Below are 21,973 nucleotides of genomic sequence, written 5' to 3'. Positions count from 1 at the left end.
AGGTAAAATATTTAATTAATCCAGGATTAAGTTTTATCCAATTAATTTAATCTGGGTTAAACTAAAGATATTTATTTAAAACTTACTAGTTAACTTTTTACCGTAAATATTTTTATCTCAGATTTTTACTATTTTAAGTTAATTGATTAAAATATCAATCTAAGTCCATTTTGAGTCTAGTTCATTTCATTGTTAATATTATTTTCTGAATAACATTATCATACTGATGATATTACTATGCTGAATATTATTATTTCAAATAATATTTATGTAGCACGATAAATACCAATTAATATTATAACATTAATATTAATAACAATTGAGTTTATAATATTATTATACCAATAATAATATACCAATTTCATCACTGAATAATCAAACTCGTCTATTAATTATTCAGTAATATTATTAGAGTTTAATAATATTCTTAGCAGCTCGGTGTGAGTCATTGCATGAGTTATAGTATGCAATAACTAATCACACAACCATTTAGGACAAGTGGCACATAAATATGCATTTATTAAAATAATGTCGATCAAGCGACATAAGGTAATTATCGATCGACAGGCCGATCGAGCGACTAAAAGCGTGGATTGATCACTACGAGTCTTAAATTCTATTTAAGACGTTATGTCTTAAAATCTAGGGCGTTACATCCCTCACCCCTTAATGTAATTTCATCCCCGAAATTCAAAAACCATAAAGTTTTCAACGAAGATTTAAATTTCTAAATCTAAAGTTAAAATGACTTAGATTTTAAGATATAGCATTGAATTTATTTTAATTGGTAACGCTTATCTACACTTACTTGAGAATTTAATTTATTCCTATCATTCCCATTTTCATTTCTCTGTTTCAACGTAAAGGTATGCTCTTATTGTAGTCCTCTTCTATTTTGTTCGTTCGTGTTAGCAGTACCTGATCAGATTATTGTATTTAAAATATCTCAAGTAATATCTTGAAATTTCATCTTATCTCCTATTGTTAAAATTCTATCTACTTCTTTTTAAAAAGAAACTTATCATAGACGAAAACTTCGACCATGATAAGCGGTTGTTCTTATTCTTTCAAAAATGGTGTTAGAAAATAATATTTTATATAGTACTATGATCTATTCTATGAGTCGATCTACCGATTACAACAAGGGTACTAACCTTTATTCCATATTGACTAACAAATCTGCGCATCCTTCTTCATAAGCCTCGTCGAAAACGTGAGTGTACACTCAACCGATAAAGTCTACCCTAACTTAGATTTGGTCTTCTTGATGTGAGCATCGAGATTTGCATCAAGAATACGTAGCTCTGACTTTGCTATTCGTCGCTTCCCAAGGAAAGTCTTCAATCTGGTGAAGCTATGTGATCTAAACGAGTTTGACTTTCTTCGAAAGGAGAATTGTCGAGACGCATGAATTTCCGTCCTCATCCTTTTTGTCGATGCTATTTGATTGCAGCGATGGACAATCCGTCAAAGTAAACAGGCAATCAACCAATCAGTCACACAAATATTAGTGACAGAGATAACATTAAAAGAATTTTTTTTTTCTCTCGTGGGTCCACTCTCTTTTCTTTAATCTTAGCCACCTCTCTATTTTCTTTTTCACTCTCTCTTTTTCTTGAGATTTCGGCCTTATCCTCATTTTTCTTTTCTCTCATTTTTCTTTCTTGTGTCTCAGCCTCACCCTTTCTTTTTTGCTCAATCTCACTTTTCAGCCTAAGTTGGTCCTCATAGACTTTTTTCGGGGTTAAAGGAGCAAGCTTGATTGCTTGTCCATCCCTTACTGCAGCTCGATCATTTCTATCCCACTTTGGTTTCCAAGGAGTACTAGAAACCAAAGTATACCTTGCTGCCCCCTTTCTCTATAACTGTCTCTCCACATTCATAGCCATGTGCACCATGTCTTCTACCTCCACATAATGATGCAACTCAACTACATTGGCTATGTCTCTATTCAAATCACTTAAAAATCTGGCCATCGTGACCGCCTGATCCTCCTCTACATTAGCCCGAATCATAGCCACCTCCATCTCTTTATGGTAATTCTCTACACTCCTAGACCCGTGTGTAAGGTTTTGTAATTTGTGGTATAGGTCTCTATAGTAGTGGCTAGGTACAAATCTCAACCGCATGAGAACTTTTAACTCACCCCAAGTTTCTATAGGTCTCTCATGATTTCTCCTCCTATTGGTCACTAATTGATCCCACCAAATAATTGCATAATCAGTGAACTCAATTACTGCCAGCTTCATTTTCTTCTTCTCTGAATAATTGTGATAAGCCAAAGTCAACTCTATTTTCTTCTCCCACTCTAAATATGCTTCAGGGTCATTCTCATCTTGGAACGAAGGTATTTTAATTTTGATGCTCCCAAGGTTCCTATCTATCCCATTTTGACCACTTGGATTTCTCCTAGGTCCTCTTTCATGCCTAACTCCTCTAGGTTTGCCCACTCCACCTATTCCAACTTCAGATGCTATGTCTTCCTCATCATCATCATCATCATCATCTCCTTCGTTCTCATACTCATTTGCAACACTAGGCTCACGTCTCCTCCTATCGCGCCCACCTTACAGATTTCTAATCACTACTTCTCGTTGTTCTATCCTATCCTTCACTTCCCCCAACACCAAATTAGAAATCCTAATTCTACTCAAATTCGGATTTGCACAGGCGGCATCCAGACCTGGCTTCTAGTATCCAGACATACTACTGAAACTTCAAGTAATTACTAAAGCGCGTCCGGACTGGCAACCCTAGCATTCGAACGGTTGCATAAAATATTTCCTTCGTCCGTAGTCATTACATGAGCACTCAGATCTCCTTGTAAACGGGTGCTCTTTGTGGCTCGCGTCTGCTGAGCCGTCCGAACTTCTTGCAGGTGAATGCTCTCTGTGGCTCGCATCCGCTGAGCCGTTCAGACCTTTATAGGACTCTGGCATCTGAGCGTCTGGACGGGTTGTAGGGAAAACCGACTTTATGAGCTGTAAAGTCTCTAGAATCTTTCCATCATCAGAATATTTCCTTCTTAGTGATTATTCTGTGCAGATACTTCTTTGTTCAGCTCTTTTCATATTGGACTTAATATTCTACAACAATTCTTCTAGAAATACAGTGTCCCTGTTATGGAAGTGTTTTTGTCAAATAGAATGTAGCCAATTAAAATAAGCCAACAAGGTACTTAACTTTCGCAAAGCTATGATATAACTTTTTTTAAAAATAAATAAATAAATAAATCATTAGAGTGGCCATCATGTGGCCACCCTTAATCACTACAAGAAATTTGGTCATTAACTACTACATTTTTGGCAGCGTATAACAAGTCGTTGATGATAATTTCTTATCAGCGACAACTTTTGAGAGTCATTGCTAATAAGTGATTTTTAGCAACAACATTTGTGTCGTCGTTGAATGTCCCTGTTATGCTCACGTTGCTTACTTGAGCACTTAAACACGAGCCATCTGGTCCTGCTTCCACCTCCTCCTCACCTTTGCCTCTCGACTCCCTTCTCTTTTGCCATGTTTCTACTCAAACTTGTCATATTCTTATCTCTCTCTTTCATGCTTATATCATCTCCTACACCATATCGCTCTCCCATAAAACAAAGCAGAAAGGAAATTTAGAAAAAAAAAAAAATGGGTACTACACATAGTACGATCAGCATCCTCATTCTTCCATGGCTAGCTCACGGTCACATATCACCCTTCCTAGAGCTAGCCAAGAAGCTCACAAGAAGAAACTTTCAAATCTATTTTTGCTCGACACCTATAAACCTGCACCCCATCCCTGCCAGAGCTTCCTCCACATTACCACACAACCGATGGCTTGCCACCCCATCCCATGCCCACCCTTAAAAAGGCCTTGGACATGGGCAACCAAAACTTCTCCGCCATGCAAAAAACTTTAGCCCTGTTTTGCTTGTTTATGATTTTCTTCAGCAATGGGCGCCATCGCTTGCTCTCTCACATAATATCCCAGCCGTTTTAGTTCTTGCGAGTTAATGCTATAATGACTTCTTTCTTTATGCATCTTACCAAGAATCCAGGTTTTGAGTTTTTGTTTCTAGGAATTTATCTTCGTGATTATGAGGTTAGGAAATTCACCCATTTGCTTGAATCTTCTGTTTATGGCATCAAAGACAAAGATCGAGCCCTGGAAATTAATGGGTTTAATAGGGTTGATTAGGGAACGTTGTAAGTTAGAATGTTGACTTTTGTTCATGGCCGAACGTTCGAAGTGGGATAGCTGAACGTTCAAGTCAAACCTTAATGCCAAACATTTGATGTTGGAAGTCCAAACGTTCGCCTGTAACCCTAGATTCAAACGCCCGATGTTGGATGCCCGAACATTTGATCTGTATGTCAGATTGTACACGAAAAATTCGCTAAAACCCTAATCATACACGAACGTTTGACAGTTAGCCCGAACATTTGATGACTCGCAGTACTAGAAAAGGACACCTCGGCCTTATCCACTCGACACTAAAGCCTATAAATATCCCACCTCTCTCCCCTTTCACCTCCATTCCGTCCCTCTACTGCTTGGCATTCCTACTAAGAGTGAAAGAGTGAGAGAGAGAGAGAGAGAGAGAGAGAGAGAGAAAGAGAGAGAGAGAGAATGAACTCTCTTGGTTCTTGTTCTTTAAAGGATGTAACATTCCTACCCAAGCTCATTTCATTTATTGTTATTATGCTGTTGGTTTGTTTTTATAACATAAGCTCGTAGGTAAGCCTGTAGATGGTTTTGTTGGGCTTAATGATGGTTTAACGTATTGATGATATTAGACATACGATTTGTTCATGTGAATAGGCTTATGAGTCTGTTAAGGATCATGTTAAGAACTTAGGACTTGCCTAGAAGTGGTTTGGTTGGGTTTTGGTTCTAAAATGAGTTTCTGCCTAGCACTAAACGTTCGACCCTCCCTCACCGAATGTTCGATGTCATGGCTGAACGTTCAACCCTCTTTGTCCAAACATTCGACGGTTAAGCAGAAAGCCTACTTTGAGCATATTAGAGCTTAGGACTAGTTTTAACATGGGATTATGACTAATGATAGGTCTTTTACAGATTTCGAGGTTGTGGAACCTTAAGAGGACTTTACGGTGGAGCCATACAATACAAATGAGTAAAACTCACACGGATACTTGTTATTATATTTTTCGCATGAGCATGATTATTTTATATATATATCAAACGTGCATGTTTATAACTCACATGAAATACATTTTAGACAAATGTGAACTCTATGAAAATGAGTGATGAATTAATAAAATAATGAAAAAGATGTTTTGTAAACGAATGCATATAAAAGACATTGAAGAATAGTTGCATCGTATGACATGGTATACCGGTACATGGGAGATAACAACCATGGTCTGACACTATAGGTTAACCCTATGGTCAAATGTTTATTTTTATGTTTGCTCTTTGATCCAATGATTCTTGTGACTGGCGCAACCATTTTTGATTGGTGGCCACTATAAACGGATGTCATTAGTGGTGTGGGCCTCTCAAGGTTGGATTCAGTTGGGCTGCTAATGATAGATGGTAGCGTACAATATGCGGGGTACCGGTATTGTATTACAGGTCCGTCGAGGCAGCACCAACTTTGCCGGGAAAGGTTAATATTTCGGCTACACCATATGGTGTTGAGCTATGACATGATTATCTTATTACAACGTATATTATATCTATACTGCATTCATGGTGACATTGTCAAATGATAAACTGTAACCTTGCATTGTTGCATATAATTTATAAATAACTTAGTTCACAGCATGATAACATATACACCATGTGTATTATTACTTACCAAGTCGTGGGCTTACATTTGTATCTTTTCCACCTATAAAACATGTGTTATTTTATAGTTGGACTTCCTTTAGATATCGGATTTGAGTTGGACTTTGATAATAGCTTAAATGTGCATTTAAGACATTGTCATATCTTATTTTGAACTAATCTTGCATTTTATAGTTAATTGTGGAATATTGTTTAATCATTAATCTTGAGCTTAAATGATGTTTTAAGGCAAGAAAGTATCATTTTGTAAGAATTGATAAATTGTTAAAATATTTTTTTTTAAAAAAATAATAATAATAACGCAAAATGAGTAGTAGAGCTCTTGTTAAAGTCCAATTTTGGATGGGTGCTATTTATATGTTTCTTTTTTCAATTCTAGCAAGAACCATAGTCACATCTTCCAGCATGATCCACTTGTGATTTTCTTCAATGTTGGCAATTCGCCCCACATGAGTATCATTTGTTTTGTCAAACGTTGCATTAAATGGCCAACTACTACTTGTGTTTTACAATAGAGAACAAAAAGAAGTAGCCCGAGCACCATATAAAAAGGGAGTTTTTCTTTCGCAAAAGGGGGAGAGCACATGGGGTGAGAGACGCAAGCCAACCACCACTATCAAGAGCATGTCTTTTTCTTTGAAGGTTTTATTTTTCTTTGTATGACTTTTAATTTTTTTTTTTATGTTTTTAATAAAAGTTAATATTTTGTTTTTAGTCATGAGAGGCTAAAATCTTCAACTAAGGTTGAAGATGAAGCCTCGCCATTGATTAGATTTCATATTTTCATGTTTTGTTCATATAATCTGGATGTGTGTTCATTTTAATTCAATTAAAGGATTAAAACTTTTTAAATTGATTGTTTCGATTAATTTAGGTGCAAATGTTGGATATTCAATGTGTTTCATCCAACGGATACATTGAATTTTTTTGATTTAATTTGGATATCCATTATGATTTGTTTGTCAAAACGGATACATTTGATGGTTTTCAATTAAATTGGATATTCATTGTGAATTGTGGAAATGATGGATTCATTGAATTTTTCAATAGGCAATTTTATGAAAATTAGAACATGCATAGGATTTTATTGCAAACATGAGAAAGTGTTCTTTGATTTGGTGAGTGTGAATTTTGAAACCTTAGTACATTTTATCTATTGTTTTTAATTCATTTTTATTTAGTTATTTATTTTGCATGAGAAAATTCAAAAATTTGGAACTAGGTTAAAATATGATTAGTTTAAACTGAAATTAATTTTTATAATGTAATTCCCTGTGAATTCGATCTCGCATTTGCATATACACTATATTGCAAACGATTCATGTGCTTGCGAGTAATTTCAAACTCACATCAGTTCATGTAATATTTAGGGTTAGGCGACTGTTCGGTGTATGATCGCAATCATTTGTGATACAGTCTAACACACATGCTAAATGTCTGGGATGCATCTTCTAACACACTGTATAACATTTCAACGATCGTTCGTGGTGGGGATCGTGAATGTTCCTAGTGGAAACTTTGAACGTTCACAAAGAGATAAGGATGACTGGTTGCATCAGCTAGGGTTCATTCGATTGTTCGCGAAAGGATAACAAACGGTCATCTAAGGTTTGCATTGAAAGGATAACATACTTTTCCTTTTTCTTTTTGTAAAAAGTATGTTATGGTGTGTCATTGGATTAAATTCTTATAAAAATATTGATTTTTATATTGGACATTACATATTGCTCAAAATCAACAATTTTTTGGGTCAACTACAAGGCGCCAATTGTATTTTCAAAGATCGATTTAAGATCAAATTACCACCAAGTTAGGGTGAAGGAGGAGGATATCCCCAATACGGTATTTTGGACTCATTATGGACATTACGAGTTCTTGGTGATGTCATTTGGACTGACAAATGCCCTCGATGTATTCATGGACACTGTGAATAGAGTTTTTCACAACCACCTAGACCAATTCATTGTATTCTTTATCGATGATATTCTGGTGTACTCCAAGAATCAGGAGGACCACGCGTTACACCTGCGAGAGATTTTGGCGGGAGCAACTCTAGGCCAAGATCGGGAAGTGTGAAATCTGGTTGGATAGCGTGTCCTTCCTTGGGCACATAATTTCTGGTGAGGAAGTATCTATAGACCCCAAAAAAATAAAGGCAGTAGTGGAATGGGGAAGACCAACTAGTATTGTATTATACGTCCCTCGTGACAGTGCCAACCCTCCCGAGAAAGGGTTAATATCCTGGGTAAACCAGGAGGGATTGAACTATGACATGATACTTGTTATAAGCATATATTATACCTATATTGCATACACTACCATCTTGTGAAATGAAATGATATTCCAATGCATGTGATTTACATCATAAATTGAGTTCACCATGTGATAACATGTGTATCATTCGTATTATTACTCACTAAGTTGTGGAATTACGTTTGTATCTTTCCACCTATGAAATACGTATTGTTTTATAGATAGTTTATTTGATGACGATTCAAGAACAGGGTATGGTAGTGTTGGAGGAAGTACTCACGAATATCTTTGAGGAGTTAGATCCCATTTGGCTAACGCGAATGTAGAGAGGAGATGGTGAATCCCACTGGGATATGCAAGATATCATCTTTATGCTTTATTTTCTTAAGTCTATGATTTGACTTTCGATGTTGTTTGGCTCTTAAACCATGGTTCTAGATATGTATTATTTTGATGACTGGTCTTTTGACTGTACTTGAGAGATTTGGCTATCTATACTTGTGAGATTTGTTTCATTCTGAATAATAACTATTTATTTTTCTCTAATAATCATTCCCCATACCAAATTGACCTTAGTGACCAAGTTATACTAGAACTACCCAAACATAGAGATAATTTCATATCCATACCATTTACATTTGAATCAAGAGGTTTAACCGATAAAGATTTCCTACAATTTTCTGCTGAAAGAAGGCAGGAAAAACTGTAGTAAAAATATGAGAGGTTCTTTGTTCAAGCAGAAAATCCCACAAGTGGACTGTCTCAAATGGTCACTGTTCCATTAAGGCTTTTACGGCCTCTGCCCCAAAAACAAAATAGGCATAGTAAGATCACTAGTAGCATGCTTCTTTAAACTTTTATTTAATTTGAAGAAGTAAACCACTTTTTGTTTCTTTATTTAAATGAATTTCACAATAACTTACTTTATCATTTTTGTATACTATTTAAATATTCTTAAAATTAAATGTTAAGAGAAAGAGAGGAAAAATAAATCATTTAAATATTGTTTCAAATAAATACTAGACGAATGAGAGAGAAAAAAGATTTTTTTATATTTTTTTTAATTTTTTTTATATTAAAATAATGTTGAGGAATCACTTTTACGTTCCTAGAATTAAGGTATAACATTTGATTATTTTAGTGTTTCTTTAGTTTAGAGAACAATAAAATAAACTTAGTCAAAAAGGTTTTTTTAGTAAGTTTTTTCTATAATTAAGAAAGAAAATAAAATTTAAGGAAGCTCCGCTAGTGGTTTTAAGGAAGGGATGCCCAATTCATTACTGGGATCCCTGTCCAGGTGTATCCGGGTCTGTAGAATTGTATTTTACAGAGATCATCGTTTCATTCACATAATTTGAGCAACGAAACAATTGAAAAAACAAAAAGCTCAACCGGGTATCTAATCAAAAACTCGTAGAGCTTCCTGGTTCTTCGACCTTGAACGATCAGTGAGACATCAAAGCCAGCAAAACACACAAAATGCATTACTGGGTTCGAGCTTCTTCCTCTGATTTCGGTGGCACTCTTCCCCAACCCCGCAGGCATTCTCTCTCTCTCTCTCTCTCTCTCTCTCTCTCTCTCTCTATGCGTTTACATGTTTTTCAAGCTTCTTTCTTTATTGGTTGTTGTTCTTGGGATTCTCAGTGGTCATACAGCGGTCAGCATCGGCAAATCGAAGGTGGTCGTGTTCGGTGGCCTCGTCGACAAGAAGTTTCTCAGCGATATCGTGGTCTATGATATTGGTACTATTTTTTTCCCGATGTCTTTTGGCTTCCTGTATGATTTTTCTGGGCTTGGATTTTGTTCCGATTCCTGATATTAACTTCGTTCTTAGTCTGTTTTCTTGTAATTTGGTTTAAATTCTTTGAATTTAGCTCTCTGGGACTTTGGGTATTTCTGATATTATTTTTTTTTTTTTACATTTTTTATTTATTTATTTATTTTTATGTTACTGGCCGTTTAGTTTAGATGGATTGAATATAGTATGAAATGTACAAATGTTTACAATAGATGAAATTCATTGTCGGGTTTAAGCCTTATTACTATCTGGATTTGAAATACTGAGTGTAACGTTATTTCAAGGTCATAACACAAGTGCTTCGTTGGAGTAAAATTCTCAAAGCTAAATTCATCATGTGTTGTTAAAATTCTTATAAGGAATTTATAGTAGCAATTGTTTCTTAAATCCCTTGATTTTAAATCCTCAAAGCCAAATGCAACCTTGTAGAATTGTATTTGATTACGTTTGTTCGCAACTTGTGTACAATACTTGTGAGTATAATTGCTCGAGGAAAGAAAAAAAGAAATGTTGCTTATGTCTTTTTGCTAAGGTAATTTGTTTTAGCAAATAAGTGCAATATTTCTTTACATCTCACAGAAATGGAAAATATTTGCTTAAGCAATCTTTGGCTGTGGTGAGGAAACTGACAAAACAAGAAGGGAAAAATTTCGCTTATCAAAGAAAAGTGAAAGAAAAAATATTTAAGTTATATAATTCATAATATGGCTTGGCTATTTTTTATTTTATTTTTATTTTTATTTTCTTGTTAACTAAATTAACAAACAAGATAGGCTTTCAAATTCCCTTTAGGTTTTGTTGATCATGAACATTTCAACTTAAGATGGCATCATATGAGTGTATTTGAATTGTAGTTCATGTATGTTATTGTAGTGTTATGGAACTTCTGAAGAGAACTCAAATTCAGCTGTTTAGTCATTTGTTGTCATTCATATAAGGAAGTAAGCACATCATTCTTTGAATATATATATATTTTTTTGAAACCAAATGAAAAAAAATAAAAGAATGAAAATCTTGTAGTTGTACCTAACGGACATTCGTTTTGTACTGTAAGCTTATTCTTGTTACGAGTATGAGAAGTTAATGCTGTAAAAGCTATAATTGTTTTAAACAGCCAGAATAATAAACTTTATAATGTGGTTAGGAACCTCAAGATGTAGTTTAGACTGTTGTAGACATGTTCTTTATTTCACATGGACCACTTCTGCCTTATACATGTAACAAAGAATGGTGCCTGGGAAATCCCAGTGTACTTTTTCTTTCTTGTCTGTGCTTTTGTAATATTGTTTTTGATAAGTAATTGAAATATCATTAAAAAGCTAACCGCAACTTAAGTACACATGAAGTATGCAAGAGACATACCTAAGTAGAAGGAGAAAAAATAAAATCATGAAAACTAAGCAAATTAGGAAAGACAAATGCAACTGTCCGAAGGTAAAGAGTATTGAAGAACAAAGACTTAAGATCCACCATCGTCCTCTCGCGGTATTTGTTGAGAAGATGTGGCTTTTGGGCGAAATGGAGAGCTTTGATAGCTCATTGTATTTCTTTTTTTGATAAGTTATTGTAATTCAATTTATCTTATCAAAAAAAAAAAAGTAATTGTAATTCAGTTTAATTCAATTCAATAAAAGCGCAGAGGGGCGCAACCCTTATACACGGGAAGTATACAAGAGAGCCCCTAAATGGAATGAGAAGAGAATAAATTTAAAAATTCTACAAAAGTAAAATCATTCAAGCAATGATGGGACGCTATCCAAATATATAACACATTAAGCAAACACTTCTGTAGCTCCACCATTGATGTCTCTACATCTTCAAAGAGCCACGCATTCCGTTCCCGCCAAATACACCAGAATAAACACAATGGAGCTAACCGCCAAGCTTCTTTAGCACGACCATACTTAACCGACGCGCCCCAACTAGTCAACAACTCCAACACCGTACGTTGCATCACCCACTCTACCCCAAATAAGATAAGAATGTAACTTCAAAGATCACGGGCGACTTCACAGTGAAGCAACAGATGATCAATAGACTCCCCATTCTTCTTACACATACAACACCACTCAATCATTACGACATTCCTCTTACGCAAGTTATCATGCATCAAAATTTTACCCAAAGTTGCTGACCATACAAAAAAAGCTACCCTAGTTGGAGCCTTAACACGCCAAATACTCTTCCACAGAAAAGATGGGCCATTTCTTCTAATCAGTACTTCATAAAAGGAACTCACCTAAAAAAAACCCTTTTTAGAGGGGTTCCAAACTAATTTGTCGCCCTCTTCATGTCGAACAGAAGTGGAATAAATCCGCTCGAAGAAAGAAAGAACCATCTCTACCTCCCAATCCTAGATTTGCTTCGTAAAAAGAACATTTCATTGAATAACTCCGTTATAAACGACCAAGTTATCCTCCACCATCGCATCTTTATTCCTCACAATACTAAATAGAACTGGAAAGCACTGCTCCAAAGATCTATCCCTACACCATCAATTATGCTAGAAACTAATATGCGACCCATCCCCCACCTCAAAACAAACAAAACTACAAAACTTCTCCCATTCCCTCATAATATGTTTCCACACACCCACTCCAAAGGAACCCAACACCTCTTCTGAACACCACCCACCCTTTAGGCTCTTAAATTTTGCTTCAATCACCATTCACCATAAAGCCTCTCTCTCCCTACCATATCTCCACAACCATTTACCCAGAAGAGCTTGATTAAACTGGATGAAGTTGTGAACTCCCAACCCACTTGAATGCAAAGGAGTACAAATCCTGTTCCATTTCACTAAATAAAATTTGGCCTCATCTCCAATACCACCCCAAAGAAAAGCCTTTTGAATATTATCAAGACGATTAGCCACCCTCACTGGAATAGGAAACAACGACAAGAGATACGTAGGAAGATTGGAGAGCGTACTTTTAATAAGAGTCAGCCGCCCACCCTTTGACAAATACATACGCTTCCATCCAGCCAACCTCCTTTCCATTTTCTCAATAACACCATTTCAAATAGACACGGATTTGTAAGAAGCTCCCAATGGCAAACCCAAGTATGTCAAAGCCAAAGAAGCAACCTGATTTCCAAGTAGGTGAGGCAACCTATCGACATCCTCTACCGCACCAATAGGAACAACTTCTGATTTTCCTAAGTTTATCCTCAAGCCTGAAGTTGCTTCAAAGCATAGAAAGATACACCTCAGATGTCGAATTTGTTCTTCTTGCGCACCACAAAGAATCAATGTGTCATCAGCGAATAGTAAATGATTCACAACTAAAGTTTCGGACTCCCTGGATCCCACTGAAAACCCTGTCAAATTGCCTTGATCCAAAGCAGCAATCAGCATTCGGCTCAAAGCCTTCATAACCACCACAAACAAAAAAAGAGAAAGAGGATCTCCTTGTCACAAACCATGAGAGCTATAAAAAAAACTCGACGGGGTTCCATTCACAAGAATAGAAAATCTCACCGTAGAAATATAAAAACGTATCCAAGCCCACAAATATTTCCCCAAAACCACAACGGTGCAGTAAATAGAGCAAGAAACCCCAATTCACATGATCATAAGCCTTCTCTAGATCCAACTTACACAGCAGCCCAGGGTCCTCTGATCGAATTTGACTATCCACACATTCATTGGCAATAAGCACTGAGTCCAATATTTGTCAACCACCAGTAAACGCATTCTGAGAGTTGGAGATAATCTTGCCCAAAACTGATTTAAACCTATTCGCGAGGACCTTTGAAATAATCTTGTAAATCCACCCTACCAAACTCATATGGCGAAAATCTCTCACATCCATGGCATCAGTCTTCTTAGGAATCAAAGATACAAAAGTAGCATTAAAACTCTTTTCAAACTTGCTTCGAGCATGAAATTCTACAAAAACAACCATAATGTCAGTTTTTAAAAAATCCTAACACTTCTGAAAGAAAGCCAAAGTGAATTCGTCAAAACCCGACGCCTTATCTCCATTCAAATCCCTGATCACATCCCACACCTTCTTCTCCTCAAACGCTCTTTCTAGCCAAATGCTCTCATCCGCATCAATGGATAAGAAAGATAGGCCCTCCACCCTAGGCTGCCAAGAACAATTCTCAAAGTACAAATTGTTGTAATATTGGACTATATGCTCCTTAAACTTTGTAGGATTCCTGGAAATTGTACCATTAATACTCAAAGAATCCACTTGATTGAATTTACGATGTGGCCAACCTATGAAAAATTTTGTGTTCTTGTTCCCCTCCTTCAACCACGAAGCTCTAAATTTTTGCCTCCAATTTATTTTCTCAAAAAGAAGAGTCTTCTCCAGCTCTCTCAACATATCTACCTTTCGAACCTTTTCTTCCTCCTCTAGGCAACGACATTCTTCAACTAAATCCAGCTCTCGAATACCCTCCAGTAATTCTTTCTTCTTCTTCCCTATATCACCAAACACTTCTTCATTCCATTTCTTCAAATCTTTCTTCAACGCCTTCAATTTATTAGCCAAAATGAAACTTGGCAAACCAGAAAACTCATAAGACATCCACCACTTTTTAACCTGCTCAACAAAATCCTCATATTTCAGCCACATGTTCTCAAATTTAAAATACCTGTTTCCTCCTCTTGGTCTCCCACAATCCAATAACAAAGGAAAGTGATCAGAGAAGAGTCTTGGCAATCTCCTCTGTGACACTTCAGAAAAGCGTTCCTCTCACTCCGGAGAAACTAAGAACCTATCAATTCTAGACCATATTTGATCTTCTTGATTATTTGACCAAGTAAACTAGCCATCTTCAAGGAGTAGGTCCACCAAATTATGCATGAAAATGAAGTCTGAAAACTCTTCCATAGCTGCAGAATAGCCGGCATCACTAGATCTCTTACTAGGAAAACGGACCACATTAAAATCCCCCCCAATACACACCAAGGCATCTCCCACCAATTCATCAATCCAGCTAATTCAACCCACAAATCCCTCGTGTCCCTGTCATCATTCGGACAATAAACCCCCCCAAAAGCCCAAACTACATTATCTCCAGTGTTGCGCAAAGAACAAGCAACGGTGTATCTACCTACACATTCCTCCACTTTCTCCACCACCCTTCTATCCCACATTAACAAAATCCCACCCGACGCTCCATTGGCACCCAAATAGCACCAATCAACATGATAGCAACCCCATAAACTTCGTACCACCTCCCTTGAGATAACTGTCATCTTTGTCTTCACCAAGCAAACAATATCGGCCTTCCAAATCCCTTAGAAGCCCTCTAATCTCCAATCTTTTCTCAATCGCATTAAGCTCTCTAACGTTCCATATTAATATTTTAGGCGTCATATAAGCGAGATGAACCCCTACCCTTATGCCTGCTTCTAACAGAATGAACCCCTCTCTTCTCATAGTTAATAGACCAAGCCAACCTATTTAATTCCCTCTACCCTTTCACCCCTTGTGAAGACAGATAATTAGTCTTAGGTTCTGCCAAAGAGCGGTATCTGGCAGCTTCAATCTCCTCGAACAAAGCCATCAATCTGTCCTCGAAACGACTACAAGATAGCCCAATAATTGGATAAAAAACCTCTTGATTCTTTCCACTACCCAACTAGGTGACACCCTTTGCCCGTCTTCACCTTCCACTGCTAGTGGAGTAATGACCATCGACTCATTACTCTTTAACTCCCCCTTACCATCCCTTACTTTGTCTAGAAGCAAGAGGCCTTCTGGAATAAGCTCTAGAAAATTCGAAGAACATTTCAGATGAGCTCCCTCCTCAGCCACCACGCCGTTAAAAGAAGACCCAAACTCCATTTTGTCTCCTGTTCCTTCCCAAAGGCAGTTCTCCCCTTGAGATCCCACTGAAATTGCTTCTGTTTTGTTGCCCACTTTGCCCTCTTCTGTGGAAAAAAAACCAGCTTGAGATTGCCTTCTTCTTGCCTCTGATCCACTAAATCCACACCAAACCCAGAATTACCCATTACAGCACACAACTGCGAACTAGATACCTGAGGAGCCAGCGATAAACCTCCACCAGCTTCCGACAAAGCCATAGAAGCTCCTTTTTCAACGACAGAACTCTTCTCCCCTAAATCAGTGGTCTCTCTAGCTACATATGAGCCGAACCCAGACTAACGAGAGCAATCTGAGTCCAACCCTAGATATGCGACTGCTAACTCCTTAAGCTGTCTTTTCGCTAACTGCAAGACTTTCAGCTCTCCTCCCCCATTGCACAACACCTCCTCAGAAGTTGGAGAGGTGTCCTCTTCCCCAACCATCGAAATAACCGCATCCTTCTCCCTGCTCTTACCGGTTCCTGCATTCGGTTTAGCCTACCCCTGCTTAACTTTCCAAATAGCCGAAGATTGATGATTTCATTTTTTCCGACGCTAATAAACCCGGCCAGAAAAACCTGGTCTAAACGCGGACTTCGAATTGGCAAAACCTAGACCTATCGACTCCGACTGCACTGCGGAAGTAGAAGCACCGGAGTCTAGCGAGAAATGGGGAGTTGGAATAGGACGAAGAACCGAACCAGCCTTAGCCTTTACCATAATCTTGGGCCTCGTGATGGGAAAATACAAAGGGGCTTTACCTTTTGAGAGTTGGGCTGGCTCTGAAGGACCTCGGGTTGAAAAGGGGCTTTATGGATTTGGGCCGGGGAAGTCTGGAGCCCAAGGAGTTAGGCTGGGTCCTGGGTAAAGAGCTATGACTGCGAAGCTTTGGACCACTACCCAACAAATCATCTTCCAGCAGGTGCAAACCTTTTATACAATACCCGATTTCCACATGCAACTTCTCCAACGTCTTCCTGATACTGCGAAGATCGAGGCTATCACCGAAATGTGACTTGCGTGAAGCAGAGGGCAACATAGGGGAGCTTGAGTCAGCCGCCCTACCTCTTAGGCCTGAAACTAACTCTCTTTTCGAAAAAGTAGAAAGAGACGCCGGAGCTGTCTTCGATAAAATATCCTTCGCCGGAAAAGCCTTCACCATCTTTTCTATCTTCTTCACAGCAGGTTTCGCCATAGACAACTTTGCCGTCGAAAGCGCTTGATCACGACGGCCCTTTGCCGGAGACTTTGCCCGGGCCTGGATATCTTTCTCAGTAACAGAATATGTCGACTTATCTTTCGGCAGAGAGGCCCTCAGAGCTTCAGCACAGCTCCTCCTCATCATGGATTTAGGCTTAGGTTGTGAAACGTCCTTAGCATGTAAATGCTTCGAGTAGCTTGTATTGCCAGCATGAAGACTATTGAAAGCTAAACGAAGCTCCTACCCGAAACGCTTCCACCCTTTGCCAAATTTCCCTTTAGGCACCAAGACAGAACCTTTCCTTCTTCTACCCTCATATTCTTCTAGGATAGAAAGAAACCATGCCTATTGGCGCATTGCTGCGCAAGAATCCGAGGAAAGCCCGAAATAGATTGGTTCCAGAACACTCTACGGTCATGAACCGTAACCAAATCATGAAAAAACTAAAGCAACCATGCAGCCTCATCTTTGTCTATAAGAATGGACCTCGTCACTTCTTTGCGTTTTTCATAGATCCTAATGCCTGTGAAACCACCCACCACCGACAAAGCAAACTCCTTTGACTCAACCGACCACCAGCACGACAAACTCACCATCGAGAAAGAGAGAGAGAGAGAGAGAGGAGATCTTTTTATTATTGGATCTCCATCTGGTTTCTTTAATAGTTTTCGTGGATTGAGACAGAAGATCTTTTTATCTCCTTTACTGTTTGTGGTTTTCATGGACGCTTTGAATAGAATGGGATCTACTACAGTGGATAGGGGGTTCTTATAAGGTTTTTCGGTGGGGTCGAGTAATAATGTCGAGCTTCTAGTGTCTCTTCTTTTGTTTGTGGATGGCACCTGAATTTTTTGTGAGGCAAATTATGCATATCTTCGTCATTTGCGTTGTCCTTTTTTTTTTTTTTTTGAAGTGGTTTCGGGGTTGAAGATTAACTTACTAAATCATAGTTCTTGTTGGCGATGTGGTTGTTGTAGGAGGTTTGGTTAGTGTCCTTGGTTGTAGGGTGGCCTCTTTTTTGATAAGTAAAGTATATTTTAAAAAAGTGTAGATGAGTGCAACCCAAAGTACACAGAATGTATATAGGAAACCCAAATTCATAGAGAAAGAAGAACATAAATCTAAAAAAATCAGAAAAAGTACAATCAGACATAGTAGTCAACATCACTCTCCATGTAAACAAGGTTTGTAGCGCCAACTTCTTCAAATTGAGCAAACTAGTCTCACAATTTTCAAAATTGGGTGCATTCTGTTCCTTCCATAGACACCACATCAAATACAAATGAGCTATTCTCCAAATCTGCACCAACAGACGGTTGTCCATTTGCCCCCAACAACTCACTCACCATTCGAGGCATAACCCACTTAACACCGAACAGTTGCAACAACGCGCTTCACAACTTTGTAGCAACCTTACAATGCAGAAACAAATGATCAATGGACTCTTCACAAGTCTTACACATATAACACCACTCAATCATAATAATATTCATCTTTCGTAAATTATCCAAAGTTAAAATTTTTCCTAAAGTAGCTGACCATACAAAGAAAGCCACTCTCGGAGGAACCTTAACTTTTCAAATATTTTTCCAAGGAAACGAAGATTGTATAGGAATAGATAAAACCTTATGGAAAGACTTCACTTCAAAAGATTTTATTCTCGAAGTGATCTGACAAATTTTATTCTCTCCTTCATATCTTACTTTAAGAGAGTACAATAGCTCAAAAAATTTAGAGACCACTTCCACTTCCCAATCATGCACAGGTCGAGTAAACAAAATATTCCAAAGAATGGTACCATTTTGTATCTGCATATTCTCCTCCACCCAGGCATCCTTTCCACGTGCAATAGTAAATAGCTATGGAAAAAGATTCTTCAAAGGTAAATCCCCACACCACACATCATGCCAAAACAAATTTTAGAACCATCTCCTACCTCATATCTCACATGATGAGCAAAAGCATCCTGTCCCTTCCTAATACATTTCCACACTACCACTCCCTAGGGTCCCCCTACCTCCTTAGAACACCACCCACCCCTCACACTACCATATTTAAATCCACCACCTTTCTCCACAAAGCATCCCTTTCCATAGCAAACCGCCATAGCCACTTACCTAGCAATGCTCTATTAAACTGAAGCATGTTTCTCACCCCTAACCCCCTTGAAACCTTCAGAGAACAAATCTTAGACCAATTCACCAAATGGAACTTAAACTCCTCTCCAATACCTCCCCAAAGAAAATTCTTCTGAAATTTTTCCAAACGATTAGTCACTGCCACTGGAATAGGGAAGAGGGACAAAATATGTTTTGGCAAATTTGAAAGAGTACTTTTGATCAACGTTAACTGCCTGCCCTTTGATAAATACAACCTCATCTACCTCGCCAATCTATTCTCCATCTTCGCAATAATGCTAGTCCAAATATTAGAATCCTTAAATTTATCACCCAAAGGAAGACCCAAATACTTATAGGAAGCGAAGAAGCCACACTGCACCCACGAATGCTACAAGAACAATCTTGGGCTTAGAACAGTTGATTTTTAGCCCCGAAACCGCTTCAAACCAAAGCAACAAGCATCTCAAATCTCAGATTTGTTCAACATTAGGCTCACAAAAAATGAAAGTGTCATCTACAAGTAACAAATGGGACACTATCATATTCTCTTGATATCTCGAGTCCACGGAGAACCCAGAAAGACGCCCGCTTTCCACCTTTGCAGACAACATCCTACTTAAGGCCTCCATCACCACCACAAACAGTAAAAGAGACAAAGGATCCCCTTGTCGTAGTCCTCGTGAACTACTAAAAACCCTTGAAGTCGACCCATTAATGAGGATAGAGAAACGGACAGTGGAGATGCAATGAGCTATCCAACCTCGCCATCTCTCCCCAAAACCACATCTCTCCAACAAGTAAAGCAAAAACTCCCAATTAACATGGTCATAAGCCTTCTCCAAATCCAATTTATAAATAATACCCGGTACCCCAGAGCGAAGCTGGCTATCCAAGCATTCATTAGCCACCAAAACAGAATCCATAATTTGTCTCCCCTTGATAAATGCATTTTGAGATTGTGAAACAATCTTCCTCAACACTGACTTCAACCTGTTTGTTAGAACCTTCGAAATGATTTTGTACATTCCACCTATTAAGCTAATAGGTCGAAAATCCTTGATCTCCACCACTCCGGCTTTCTTCGGAATAAGAGAAACAAGAATAGCATTTAGACTCTTCTCGAATTTTCCACTGTTGTGAAATTCCCTAAGAACCGCCATAATATCCTCCTTTAAAACCTCCCAACACTTTGGAAAAATGCCATAGTAAAGCTATCAGGTCTAGGGGCCTTATCGCCTTTGAAATTCCGCACTACCTCCAAATCTTCACATTCCTCGAACTCTCTTTCCGTCCATATTCTTTCCCCATCATCAGTGGAAAGAAATGATAAATCATCCGCCATTGGTCTCCACCGATATTGTTCACAATGCAAATTTTTATAGAAGTTCACAATGTGATCCTAAATAACTGTGGACTCATCAATCGGGTTCCCATACACCACTAGGGACTCAATCAAATTATGTCTCTTGTGCAAATTTGCCAAACGATGGAAGAACTTCGTGTTATGATCACCCTCTAATAACTACAATGCCCATGATTTCTGTCTCCAACTGACTTATTCAAGATAGATACTCCGCTCTAAACTTCTAGAGTACTCTCTTCTCATAATATATTCATTCTCAGATTACGGTCTCCCCTCTGCAATCATATCCAGCTCACAAAAACCCTTCTCCGATTACTTCTTTTGCGTCCCTACATTCCCAAATACCTCCTCATTCCATTTTTTCAGGTCAACTTTCAATGCTTTCAACTTCTGGGCCAACACATGACTTGACCTACCTTCATAGATGTAAGAGCCCCACCACTTCTTAACCTACTCCACAAAACCCTCCTCTTACAACCACATATTCTCAGATTTAAACGACCTCCTACCCTGTCTCCCCACTCCACAATCCAATAACAATGGAAAATGATCCGAAAGCAACCGAGGAAGGTGTCTTTGAGAAACATCTAGAAAATATTCCTCCCACTCTATAGAAAGTAAGAACCTATCAATTCTGGACCAAGCACAGCAATTAGACCTGGAGCTCCCCCCTACCAATGGAATATCCATGATTCCCTGTTCAAAAATAAAATCAAAAAAATTCACCATTGCCTGTGATTGCCTCGCTTCCCCTTCTCTTTCGCACGGAGATTGAACTACGTTAAAATCCCCCCCTCCCCCCATACACAAAGGCAACTCCCATACATTCATCAAACCAGCCAGCTCATCCCAAAGACCTCTTCTTTCCACATCATTATTAGGCCCATAAACACCTGCAAAAGCCCAATCAAAATTCTCCGTTACACTTCGGAAAGCACAAGCTACCACATACCTCCCCACACACTCCTCAACCTTCTTTACCACTCTCTTGTCCCACATTAATAAGATACCTCCTAAAGCCTCTCTTGAACTCAAATACACCCAATCAACGTGAATACACCCCCAAACACTACGAACCACCTCCCTACTAATAACCTCCATTTTAGTCTCTTGCAAACACACAATATCGGCCTTCCACTCTCTCAACAACCTCCTAATCTTCATTCTTTTCTTAGGCTCATTCATGCCTCGCACATTCCAAGAAATTATCTTGGGCTTCATAATTAACATTTACCAACCCACAATATCGGCCTTCCACTCTCTCAACAACCTCCTAATCTTCATTCTTTTCATAGGCTCATTCATGCCTTGCACATTCCAAGAAATTATCTTGGGCTTCATAATTAACATTTACCAACTCTTCCCTTTCTAGCCAATCGACGATTGACCTCCTTTTATATCATAATTCAACGAGCATTCCAGCCTCTTCACTTCACGTTGTCCTCGATTCCTAAATTTTGCACTCAGATCAGTGGCATGACCCACCCCATTGTGAGAACGATTGGCTTCAATGGCAGTGAACAAAGCTATTAATTTATCTTCATATCCAACACAAGACAGACCTACGACATGACAGAATTATCCCCTATTTTTTCCCCCAACACCGCCAAA

The 21,973-nt window shown here is 38.3% G+C and overlaps 1 protein-coding gene across 2 annotated transcripts in view; it reads left to right on the top strand.

Moving 5' to 3' along the window:
• The first annotated feature begins 9,307 nt into the window (after positions 1-9,307).
• LOC133879364 (protein GLUTELIN PRECURSOR ACCUMULATION 3) overlaps positions 9,308-21,973 on the top strand; it is a 38,539-nt gene continuing 25,873 nt past the window's right edge. For both annotated transcript variants that reach the window (XM_062317906.1, XM_062317905.1), the window contains exons 1-2: positions 9,308-9,594; positions 9,698-9,795. In XM_062317906.1, the coding sequence (XP_062173890.1) occupies positions 9,533-9,594; positions 9,698-9,795 (160 nt within the window). In that variant the 5' untranslated portion in view covers positions 9,308-9,532. The remainder of the gene's footprint in view (positions 9,595-9,697; positions 9,796-21,973) is intronic.

This window comes from Alnus glutinosa, chromosome 10, assembly GCF_958979055.1.
Source record: "Alnus glutinosa chromosome 10, dhAlnGlut1.1, whole genome shotgun sequence".
In the NCBI taxonomy this organism is placed as follows: domain Eukaryota; kingdom Viridiplantae; phylum Streptophyta; class Magnoliopsida; order Fagales; family Betulaceae; genus Alnus; species Alnus glutinosa.
The sequence above is the reverse complement of the archived record's forward strand: the minus strand, read 5'-3'. Positions and strand labels throughout refer to the sequence as shown.